A 12,744-nucleotide genomic window follows, 5' to 3' on the forward strand; every position below is an offset into this window, starting at 1 on the left:
GAGCGGGGGGTGAGCGGGTGAGGGAGAGCGCCGGGTGAGGGAGTGGCCTATGGGTGGTGAGAGCCGTGGGGAGCGCTCTCGGGGATGGTCAGTTGGGGGAGCGGTCTATGTGAGGGGAGAGTCGCAGAGAGCGAGGGGGGGTGGTGTGTGTGTGTGTTTTGGGCTGTCACTCCGCCTCAGGCCAATGAGAGGTGTGCGGGGGCGGGCGGCCCAAGGGACCAATGAGATTTCCCCTAGGGACACAGGCCACAAACATACAGTGCTTTCACAAATATATAGTAGATATAGTGTATATATATATATATATATATATATATATATATATATATATATATATATTTGTGTACACACACACACACACACACACACACACACACACTGTAACCCTCATTGCTAGCCCCCCTGGCAGCGGAAGTTCCCTCATACAGAGCTGTTATTCAACACTATACTGCCGATAATGCCTTGCATAGCAATATGTAAGGCATTATGGACGCAACTTTGGTTCTGTAGTAGTTGTGGTCTCCACTGTGGAATGGTGCAGGTAAATAAAAAATTTTTAAAAGGTGCGGTGTGTTGAAGCAACACGGAGTAGAGGCATGCAACCACAGTTCCTAAAAGATCATTGGGGATCGACAAGGGATGATATATGTATTCACCTTTATGTTTTTTTTTTCTCTGCAATTAGGTGAATATGTCTACGGACCTAGAGGGCACAGATATGTTGGCTGAGAAAGCAGACAGAAGAGAGTACATAGACTTGTTGAAGAAAATGTTGACTATTGATGCAGATAAGAGGATAACTCCACTGAAAACCTTAAACCATCCCTTTGTCACTATGACCCACCTATTGGATTTCCCACACAGCAACCAGTAAGTACTTTCTCACCCTACGATGGCCATGAAGACAATGACCATTCATGAGAACATCTTAATGGAAACTCAGTGGAGTACTGAGCTATAATTTATTGTGCATTATAGTTCCTTCTAAAGGTGTTATGGATAATCTAGCAACAAAGGGGTTATTTAATGGTAATAACCAATTATATTGATGCTGATCAGCTAATGTTAGCAGAACAGTTATCCATAACAATGTGTTGCAATTTGTTTGACAGCCTTGGGTTTAAATCAGCAGCTTAACTGTTTAGTGTTGGTGAACCAACAAGGTTATTAAAAGGCCAGTACATTAAAAAATCACATACTTTTTCGAAACCTGATTGTGTAAAAAAGTTGGGATTTTCAACCACAGACTGCAGTGCAAAACAGTTCCTTGATTTTGTTAAAAAATACAAATATTTAAAGTTCACATATTCACATGTATTAGCCATTAACAGTTTTGGCATGTCCCTGAAATTAATAAACTATTAATTGCCATCTAAATCCGTACTGGTTAATAAGCTATTAATTGCCATCTAAATCCGTAATGGGCAACATTATATTTCTCTTATCTACACATGGATGGATATACTTAAAAATACCACATATTACCCCTCTTACTGGTGTAAAGGGAGAAAGATGCTGTGAATAGCAACTTCTGTCTCCTCCAGCTGCTTAATGCAAGTGCTCTGATGAATGCTATTCTGCTCTCTTCTTACACTGGGAACTGGTAAATAGCACAGCAGCATGGCAGTATGTTACGGTGTACTGTCGCCGAATGGCGAGTAGTTTAAAATCTGCGGCAGCAACATCACTGCTCCATCTGGTTGTGAAGGGAGATGGGGTCGCAGGTGATGCCCTTGCAGGACTGCCAGTTGCCCACCAATGGTCTAAATAATGAAACCAGTGGCAAAGACAGTACAGTTTACTTTACATATGATTGATGTAATTATATGGTGCAATCTCAAGTGAACCAGCAAAATGGTTAAGTTAAAACTAGATTGTTTTTGTCTAATAAAACTGGTATTTTTAAGTCATTTGTGATGGTTTATCCTGGAAATGTTTGGAAACCTTGTAACATAAAGCTTATGATGGATTTTACTGCCTTTATCTCTGCCTAATTTCTCTGGTCCTACCCCTTTTACTATTTGGTAATTTGAGCCAATGGAAGCATTCATAAATCTTTAATTTGGATGAAAAAAACAAGATCAGCAAACCCTCCTTTCAAAGTCTCCAAGTACAAACTCTCCAGTAATACTCTTGTCTGATTTTTAAACAAAACAGCAACGCAAGAGAAAATGAGTTTCCACCGTAGAGAAAAGAAAAAATGGCGAGAATAATAAGTATAAAGTGTAGTATATTGATATAAAAATAGAGGTGTATACCAACTATGCAATCCCAAACATGAATGTACAGCAGACTGGCCCATAAATTGTGTAAGTCATCTGTGCTGGGAACGTAAAACGTCTTTGAATACCCAGGTACCTGACCGTACAGACAGAGGATTCCTCCCATCATGCTCCATGATGGCTGACCTACCAAGATGCAGATTGGGGAGACCGGGTTACTAGCTTGAAGATGGCTGACGCTAGATATTTGTTCTCCCGACTCCATAGCCCAACGCATTTGTTGTACTCATAAGATGGTTTGCCTTTGAGATAGGATTTTCCTGCACTTTACTTTATTGTTTTCCCCTTCTTACAGTGTGAAGTCCTGTTTTCAGAATATGGAGATCTGTAAGAGGAGAGTCAATATGTACGATACAGTGAATCAGATCAAGAGTCCGTTTACCACACATGTTGCTCCCAACACAAGCACAAACCTGACGATGAGTTTCAACAACCAGCTGAACACGATGCACAATCAGGTATGCAGACCAACAATCTACACTGCCATGGAAGCGACATGTGAAATTAATCCTATGTACAGTGCTAATACAGCAGAAGCTTACCAGAGAATATGGCCTAACTTTAGAAGGGATTGGAGTGGAATTCTCAAGTAAAACCTCTGTTTCATTATCAATAGTCATGATTTACAATCGTTTGGTTTGTGACACCTATTAATCATTATTTTTCTAACCTAATTTTTTCACTTTCAGTTTGGAGAGTTCAAACAACATCTTGCGTAAATGCAGGTTTCTTTTATGCGTTTGCATGAAAAAGCTTTTTGTGCATTATTTCCCATTGATTTTTTTAGGAAATGCTCCAGGTCACTTTCAGTGGCTTAAACTCTTGGGCTGCAGCTGCTTTTCACATTATTCAGAGGATCTTGAAACCTTAAGAAAACAGAAGCTTTTGGAAAAAAACCCCAGAAGCTTTTGTTTGGAAGTAGTAAATTTACTCTGCATTGAATTATCTACAGTACATGATGAGCTATCCTACAGATGCAGTGGCCGTTATTCAAACAAATCTCGAAATGGAATTTCGAGATATGCCCGAGATCCTCACGAGTTGCGCCGCGGCAGACTAATGGCCCGACGGAGTAACACAGCAGAGTCCTACCGGGATCTGCCTGTCTAATAGACGTGCAGTATGAGGCTGTATCAGTCACTCTAACTGCGCACCTCTCACAGGCCATCGCGGGGATTTTATTAAAATTTTAACATTACAGTAATGTAGCAGGGAGTCTCCTGAGCTGAACCGCATTGGTTTCAGGTCCGGGGACCCCCTACTTCCCGAGATAAAGGCCCTGTTATTGGGTGTCGGTATCCCCATGGTGAAATCCTTTGCGTCACGTGACCGTGCGATCTAAACAAAGCAGAGGGATACCGGCACCCCATACCGGGGCCTGTATCTCGGGAAGTAAGGGGTCCCAGAGGCTGAAATCTACTTTGTTCAACTCAGGACACCCCCTGCTCCCTCACACTAGTATCAACCCCCCAAATAAAAAATTGTTACCATAGCGGATAGCTGCTACGGTAATGAAGCTGCTTACATTTTATTTTTATTCATAGTGTACGTGAGCAGGGGGTCTCCTGAGCTGAACAAAGTTGATTTCAGTCTCGGGAACCCCCTACTTCCCGAGCTACAAGCCCCAGTATAGGGTGCCGGTATCTCCACCATGTTAAAATCCACGTGCAATGTAAACAAAGCAGATGAATACCGGCACCCCATACCGGGGCCTGTATCTCGGGAAGTAGTGGATCCCCGGACCTGAAACCAACGCGGTTCTGCTCCGGAGACCCCCTGCTCATCTAAACTAAAAATACAATTTAAATGTAAAAATATTTACTGTAGTAAGCATCAATACTCCACTCACCCCCTGTGTCCATCCATAAAACCATGATTTATTATTTTACACACAGGATTAATACCCCAGGCCGACGGGGGTCTCCAGTGGTCCCGACGGGTGTCCGCAGGCTCCACAGTGCACCCCGAGGGGTACCCACGGGTGTCTGGGGGTCTCCGGCTGGTCCTCGTTAGGTGCCCGCTGGGTCCCGCGGGTGTCTGGGGGTCCCCGGTTCATTCCCACAGGGGTCTGGGGCCCTCAGGTGGTCCCTGTGGGTCCGCTGGGCCCCACAGCTATGGGGCCCACGGTTCTTCAGGTCCGGGGACCCCCTACTTCCCGAGATACAGGCCCTTGTATGGGGTGCCGGTATCCCTCTGCTTTGTTTAGATCCCACGGTCACGTGACCCACAGGATTTTAACATGAGGATACCGGCACCTCATAACGGGGCCTAGATCTCGGGAAGTTGTCGGTCCTCGGACCTGAAACCAATGTGTTCAGCTCCGAAGACCCCCTGCTACATTACTGTAATGTTAGAATTTTAATAAAACCCCAGCAATAGCATGTGAGAGGCTCGCAGTTAGTGACTGACCCCTGCTGTGTTACTCCGGCGGGCCATTATGTCTGCAACTGACCATCTCGGGTCAACCACACGGCGTAACGCGGGATGTACCCAGGTAAATGTTCGAATAACGGTCGCTGCATCTGTAGTTCCTAGTTTAGAAACACTGTAGATCAGGGGTGCGCAAACTTTTTTTCCCGTGCGCACCCCTCGCTGCTCTCTGCGCCCCTCTTCCCCCGACCCCCCCCCCCCCCCTGGCGTGGGGTAATGTTGCGCCATGGTAACGTGATGCTGCGTGACCGGGTTACCATGACCACGCGTTGCTGGAAGGGAAGTAAAGTGTGTTTATAGAGGCCCCGCACGATCCCCTGCCATTTAATTTAAATGCACGGGGTGGAGAGTGCGGGACCTCTATAACTGCCACTCCCCCCCTCAATGAAGATCTAGCATCCCGCCAGGGGGGCGCACTCCTCAGTTTGCGCACCCCTGCTGTTGATCAACTTAATTCATTTGAATAGGACTAAAATCTCCAGTGTGGAAAATCTGTTTCACAGCATATTGGAAAAAGATTAGGGATATAGAACCTATATAAGAAAAAAAAACAGGCTTGCAATTTCAGCAGCATAGACCATTATATGTTTGTGTATCTTGTTACAATCTGTATATTTCTGTACGTTTCCTTTATCAGCATGATTGTATGGAACTATGCATGTGTGTGTAATTGTTAGTGATTTTTCTTCTTGTAGTGAAGTTAGAGCATCAGGGTCTGACAGTAGGGAGGTCAGTAGCTATAAAATGTAATTAACCCCAATGCCATTAATGCATTGCTAATCCCAGTAGCAAATGGGTGAAAAGTTTCATTTTATTGGAGCAGTTTACGATCATCAGTGAGTAATCTCTAGTAAGCCAAAGTGAACTAATGGCAGTAATATGATTACCGGTCTAAATATTTGTTTACAAAATATTTTTACCTGCCTGACCACCTGCATAGTGCTACATAATGTAGAATAACCACCTACACCACGGGTGGGCAACTCCAGTCCTTAAGGGCCACCAACAGGTCAGGTTTTCAGGATACCCCTGCTTCAGCACAGGTGGCTCAGTCATTGACAAGCCCCTGATTGAGACACCTTTGCTGACGCAGGAATACCCTGAAAACCTGACCTGTCGGTGACCCTTGAGTTGGCCACCACTGTCCTATACATTCTCTTCATTATAGACTGTACTTGGTTTTAAGTAATTGGCCTTGCCCAAATGTTATGTGATTTAGAGGCGACATCTTCTCTAAAACAAGAAAAGAATGGTTTTCCATACAATCCTGCACCCCCCTCCTAAACTTCCTGTGCCTTTTCTAAGCAAGTCTCTCGCTAAATCTCTGTGCCCCTGGATAGAAGAACTTCACACACAGAATCATGTGGAGCTTTTAATTCCATGTCACTACTCTCCTTTGGCCAGGGAGCCGATAAAAAGTGAGGAGGAGAAAAGATCATTTATGGGAGGAAAATGGCAACCAAACGGTCTTCCTGATATATTGCCAGTCCTTATTTAATTGTATAAATCTGTGCGTTTTGACATTTTGTTTTGGAAAACCTTCAGTCATACTTGTCCTTTTTATATGGGGTGTTTAGCTACATTGATTTTGGGTTGCTTTATGTTGCAATAGTACATGTAACCCATGTGTAACGTATTGTGCTGTAATATTCAGTATATTGTTACCCCCTCTTTAGGCTAGTGTGTTGGCTTCCAGCTCATCGGCTGCTGCTACTCTTTCACTGGCCAACTCTGATGTCTCATTGTTAAACTATCAGTCGGCGCTTTACCCACAGTCTGGAGCTCAAGTTGGTGGAGTTTCTCAGCAGAGTGTCTCTCTGCAGCCTGGAACAGCCCAGCTCTGCGCCCAAACAGATCCATTCCAGCAGACCTTCATCGTATGCCCTCCAGCTTTTCAAGGTAAGCGGTCTTAAGCCTCTTTGTGACCCTATCCCTTCCCTATACTTAAAGCTACAGGCAGGATAAATGACTGCTTACTACCAGTTTCTCACTTTCTAAAATGGAGACCTAAATGTTACAACTGAACAGGCGAGCTGTTTGCATCTATTCATTTACAACCACCTCTTCTCAAACTGCAAAGCTCCTGCTTTGAGGTAGGACTCGCCTTTATGGTAATTATTGATTAGAAGAAAGTGGGTACACAAAGTGCACCAAATCATCTTAAGATCATGCTTTGCAGGTTCTGGCTTCTTTCATTTTATTTCTTCAAGACCTGGTTGCATTGGTCGGTTTGAAGTGTATACAAAAACTTTTCACCATGATAAATTGCAGCATGGTTATTTTTAGCATGGACAAAAAAAAGGTGTTCTTTAACTTAACCCCTTCACTGCCAGAGAAAGTTGAATATTTGCAGTGATAAAAATAATTGGCACAAATTATTTAAACGGTATCAAAATGAAGGTAATATCACTGGAATTTTTTGGTGAAAAAAAACTAAAATACAACCCTAAAAACACAGAAAGAGCTACTTGCCAAGACAAGTATAGTAGTACTTGCTGAAAGTAGCTGGCTAGCTTGGAAATTCTAAGAAACCAACTTCATCCCTCCCCCTCCCCCCTTTTTCAGCCCCACACCCTTTTTCAGCCCCACACCCTTTTTCAGCTTCCTCTTATCTCTTCCCCTTTCCATCACTTCCCTTTTAATACCTTCTGATGTCCCCAATTCTTTCCGCCTCTCTCCCCTTCTCCAGCATTCTTACTTTCTCCTCACGTGGCAAGAGGTCCCTCTCTTTCTTCTTTCTCTGCTTTTTGTGTAAACTTTATAGCTATCTGACTCTCCTTATCTGCAACCAACCAGGCTATGTGCATTATGATGTCACGTGCCAGATACATAGACTACCAGATACAACACATGGAACCCAGTGTTCCTAGCATCACCCCTTTTGGAGTGTTCGAGAGAATTCAAACAATGAAAGTTCACATTCTTTATGTAACATAAAGTAATCTTTCCGAGTTTGGTTGTTCTAGGTCTTCTAGTTTGGGTTTGCATAATGAGATACACAGACAAATATTCTGAACATAAACTATGGGCCAAATATCCCAAAACACCACTCTAAGATGTGTGTAGAGGTACATTTAATGAAGACCGATTTAGGGTGAAATTATATCTTGGCTTTGAAGTCTGTTCCTTTATCCAGACAAAACATACAAACAACATAACAAACCCCTATCCCTTTGTAAGGGTTAACTTACTTTCCCAGACCCTATCTACAGAACTGGAGGGATATTCCCATTACCAGCCTATCACTCCAAACTCAGCACAGCCTTTGTACTCAACACAGTGTCTCTGTGCAGGCTTCTCTGCTCTCCTTTTGTCAGCCCAAATATGAGCTAAGGAAATCCATCTCCTGTGTCTCACATGAGGCTTTTTACAGAGCTCTCCTTAGTCCAGGTGAGGACTAGCTAATGGAGTGGCTACAATTAACTATCGCTCTGCTGGATTCTCAGAGCCCTGAGTCTGCTTTATTTAAACGGGCCGCTATTGCCGTGCACTCACAGGCCCCATATGAAAGTGGAAAAATTATAGCATATATACGGAGATGTTCGTACCTTGAAATAGGTGTATATATAAAATAGACCATAGGAAGCCTAGAGGAAATATTCTTTTGCTCTCCCAAGGAGAGAAAAAGGAAATGAAACAGAATTCCTTTAAAGGTTTGACTATCCTCGCACATACGTGTGAAGCAGACTATCTGGAGGAAGTAGTGTGGGCAGTGGGGTAGTGAGAGTTGTCTTAAGTGGTTCATGGTCCTTACTTCCACTACAGGCTTGGAATCGATCAGAGATATGGAACAACAAGTCTAGACACAGCATGTCTGCTACCGGTAGATACACTTTTCACTGAATGGCATAAACAAACGGACTGCGATATGAAGCGTTTCCTTGAAAAGGATTGTGAAGCTCTGTAACCATATATTATTTATTTATTTATTTATAAAATATTTTACCAGGAAGTAATACATTGAGAGTTACCTCTCGTTTTCAAGTATGTCCTGGGCACAGAGTAAAACAAAATAATACATGGTTACAAATACAGTTACATAAATGAACAAGGTATACATTATATACAAGACATTGCGTGCACAGTTAAAGAAAATATATATTATGAGCGTATGAAACAGTTACAGACCAGATTAAAGTGTGAGACAGCCTTAGAGTTGAAAGAACTTAAGCTGGTGGTGGATATGAGAGTCTCTGGTAGGTTGTTCCAGTTTTGGGGTGCACGGAAGGAGAAGGAGGAACGTCCGGATACTTTGTTGAGTCTTGGGACCATGAATAGTCTTTTGGAGTCTGATCTCCGGTGATACTGCACCGACACACTTTATTCGAGCAAATACCCAGTATGTACCTGGCAGATACCTGGAATGCGCCGCTCCTCACCTCTGACAAGCCCCGTTGCGTTTGCCTTCCCAGCCTGGGTTCATGCCTGGCTGACGGGAGGCTGATCTGTTAAATGATAATGATTAGGATTTAATAGGCTGCAATGCTTCGCGTGTCTACCAGATGGCATAAATTCATGAATTGTAATGCAGTATATATATATACTGTGCAGTATTGCACCCAGCAGGAATAAAATGCTTCAATCCCTGCCTGGAAAATACCTCAATGCACTCGGGCAGAAAACAGTCACAAACCTCAATACACCCGGGTATACCCGAATTCGTGGGACTAGCCGAGCTCGAATAAAGTGTGTCGCCAGTGTAGGTGCTGCATGTGGTAGGGATGAGGAGCTTGTTCAGGTAGCTGGGTAGCTTGCCCAGAAAGTATTTGAGGGTGAGACAGGAAAGGTATATACAGCTTCTATTTGCAGCATGGATATGCTGACTATTGATTGATCTGATTTACCATGTATCCTAAAATCATACTAGGCGGTATGAACAATTGGTCCGCTGTTTGAAGTGTTCCCTTGATAAGTAGTTCAAGCCTGGTATTTACAAACACGGTTAATTTGCAGCATGGATATGACTACTACTGAGTTTGACCTGATATATAAATTAGTTTCAAGCTTTAACATCGGTTGTTTCCTATGGTAACATATATACACTGACTACCAATCATAGTTTATCTTTAACTGTGTATGTTGCCTCCATTTATGACTGTAATATTTGCAGAGAAGCTTTTTAGGTTGGGTTTTGAGACCCAATAGTAACCCTGTTATAACTTTGTGATTAATGCTTTCTACCAGCGGTAATCACAGTGCTGATGATACTACCCGTGATAATTACATCTAGTCCTGTGACCGCTGTTTCGACTTTTAGAGGCAGGCATGTGATTTAGTAGGCACATCTTATATTTATTCCCACTTTTAGTTGGTTATTACCAAGGATAATTGGACTATAGTACTGGCACCATTTAATGAGCAAGATAATATTTCCTCTAGGCTCTCTGTGGTATATTTTATGCATACACCTATTTCAAGGTATGAGCATCTCAGTATATATGTTATCATGTTTACACTTTCAAATGGAGCCTGAGTGCACTGCAATAGGGTTGTTGTTTTTTAAACACGCTTTCTTGGATCTGGCTTTGTTCTTATTATACGACCCTCAAGTCGAATACAGCTCCAAATGAAAGACTTTCCTCTGGTTTTTGACATTGTTTCCAAAACGAATAAGTGCATGGACAATCTCAGGGCATGAAACAAGACCAAAAAAAGTGAATAGTGCAATATGTTGAAACATAAAAAAAAACAATCGCCAATACATTCCAAGTGTAGTTGGCAATAGTGTCTTTCCAAGGGTGAGTATAATCCTTGTGTGTAGGTGATTCTGGTAGATGTTATCCTCCAAGATCACCTCAAATAAGCAAGATAGAGATACTGTAGACACATAGTGCAAAATATATATGCAGCGTCTAAAACAAAGGATGAATTTTGTTTCAAATGTCATATCGGTTGGCCAGAGTGGCGTATGTACCGTGTATGTCTCTTCTTTCAAGCAGCTGGGCTTCAAGCAACCACCAAGCATTCCGGGTTTCCTGTTAGGATGGACAGTAGTGTTCCCATTGTGCCCCAAGCTCCCGCTGCCCAGCCCCTTCAGATCCAATCAGGAGTCCTGACACAGGTAATCCACTGGGAGAATATGTGGGCTGAAACGTTGTTCAGGTTTATTAGCAGGTGCAATCACCTTGTGGAAGTCTGTTTTTAGCAAGTGGTTGGAGGGCAAACATATATAGAAATAATTTTTTTTGTAACCCCTTGGATGCAAGGGGGACACTCAAGCGGTCAAAATGTTACTAAGAAGTATATTTCGTGATGCAGATGTCATTTGGAAGTATGTTCGTGGACAATCGTGGCAGTGGGGTTTTATATATCCTAAAATGTTTTTTTGTATTGATATTTTTTACTTAACCTTCTTTGTCATGTACGTATACAAATATTTAGGCCCTTCTGGCAATGTATTTTAGTTTACAGCTTCTTGTAATACTGAAGGGCAGCAGGTCTCCCCCCCCCCCCCCCTTCACCCATATATAAAAGTTAAGGCATAGATGGATTCATGGATTCATCAGACATGGAAGAAAAACTATACTATCCCTGTTCCACTATACTGTATTGATCCCCTTATTTTGCAGTTAAATGCTGTGCCACTAAATCATGATACTTTAAATGATGTCTTGTCTCCCCCACCTTCATTTTAACCTTTAAAGTTGGCTCCCACAATTTTCACTTCCGAGACCTTAAATGTTCATATATTATTACTACTTTTAGGATTTGCCCTACTTTTCAATGAATTGATCTATTGGTGTGACTGCTTAATAAGAAATTGTGTCCACAATGTATATTGGAAGCAGCTAACAACAGTAGACCTTATTCTCAAGTGGCAAAGAATTCCTGGCATGCTTTTGTTGTTGCTCTCATTGGAAAAGTGGCTGGGTGTGCCTCAAACTGACCTATAATTTAAGGAATATAAATGGATTTGGCTTTGGGCTCAAGTGTCCCTGCATACCATCACAAACCTCAAACCTAGTTACTCAGCAAACAGGCTTGCCTAAAGATGCTAACAGAGGAACCTGCTTTCACATGCATTACATGCACCTGTGTATGGCAAAGGATGAAAATAGTCTGGATGGGTGTTGTTGCTGTTGCACATTTAGGATGCTAAAATTGTGTTAACACTATACATGAATAGAGTTTGCATTGCGGTGAAACCCGCTGTAAGCTTGAGGTTATTACATAATTTTTCGAACATTTTCAGGATAAACATTCAAATTTGTGTCTTAAAGACCTGAATATTTATAAAACCATCATCTTCTTAAACACACCACTTTTATTAGTTTATTAGTTTATTTTGGTCCTATGTTTGGTTGCATCTTTAAGAATTGCAGTAAGCAATCAAACTCATCCCGATTACCGATTGCAAGTGGTAAGAAAGTTTCTTACTAGTCATCAGGTTTCGGAGATATTAAGAGGTTGTGGAAATGCCATGAACTTTCAGGGATCCTTCTATAAAAAAAACCTAGGAAACACTGGACATAATCATAATACAGCTTTCAAAAGAAACTTGATTATACATTACCATCATTTTTAGTATGCCACTAATTCCCACTGTGCAATGCGTTAAAGACAATGACGGATTAATTGTGATAACACTAGGTCATGTGGTCCTTACTCCAGCGTTCTGAGGGAGTTCTAAAGAATTCTGAGGGAGCAGTCCGCGCATTACTTCAGCATTGGTGGCGTTAAACTGTACAAATAAAGTGAACCATTTTATTTGTATTTATTTATTTGTAAGGTCTGCTCTTTCATTCCAAACAGGTTTATTTTCTGTTCACTGTTTTTTATCCTGGCACCCAGCGTAGTCACACTTCACTACTCTAAATCCTCTTTCGTTAATAGTCCCCATCTGGAAAGGTATCGTAGTTTACGCATAACTATTGGTCTCAGAAGTAATTTGGCTAAAAATACATCAGTTGGCTTTTGTTGGAGGGAAAAATGCCTGGAATAAGTGGCTTTTCATTGAGTTTATCATGGAAACATTAGCTCAGAAAACTGAGTTCTGGAAACGGAATGCATGAATCAGGCACACAGTATGCAA

At 42.1% G+C, this 12,744-nt stretch overlaps 1 protein-coding gene across 9 annotated transcripts in view; it reads left to right on the forward strand.

The window, feature by feature from the left end:
* Positions 1-660: 660 nt before the first annotated feature.
* Positions 661-12,744, forward strand: part of HIPK1 (homeodomain interacting protein kinase 1) — a 64,099-nt gene continuing 52,015 nt past the window's right edge. For 4 of the 9 annotated variants that reach the window (XM_075615319.1, XM_075615321.1, XM_075615324.1 and 1 more), the window contains exons 1-4: positions 661-870; positions 2,578-2,740; positions 6,389-6,611; positions 10,649-10,773. In XM_075615319.1, coding sequence (XP_075471434.1) covers positions 692-870; positions 2,578-2,740; positions 6,389-6,611; positions 10,649-10,773 — 690 coding nt within the window. In that variant the 5' untranslated portion in view covers positions 661-691. The remainder of the gene's footprint in view (positions 871-2,577; positions 2,741-6,388; positions 6,612-10,648; positions 10,774-12,744) is intronic. The other 5 variants (XM_075615320.1, XM_075615325.1, XM_075615327.1 and 2 more) reach the window with 3 other exon arrangements.

Source organism: Ascaphus truei, chromosome 9 (assembly GCF_040206685.1).
Source record: "Ascaphus truei isolate aAscTru1 chromosome 9, aAscTru1.hap1, whole genome shotgun sequence".
In the NCBI taxonomy this organism is placed as follows: Eukaryota; Metazoa; Chordata; class Amphibia; order Anura; family Ascaphidae; genus Ascaphus; species Ascaphus truei.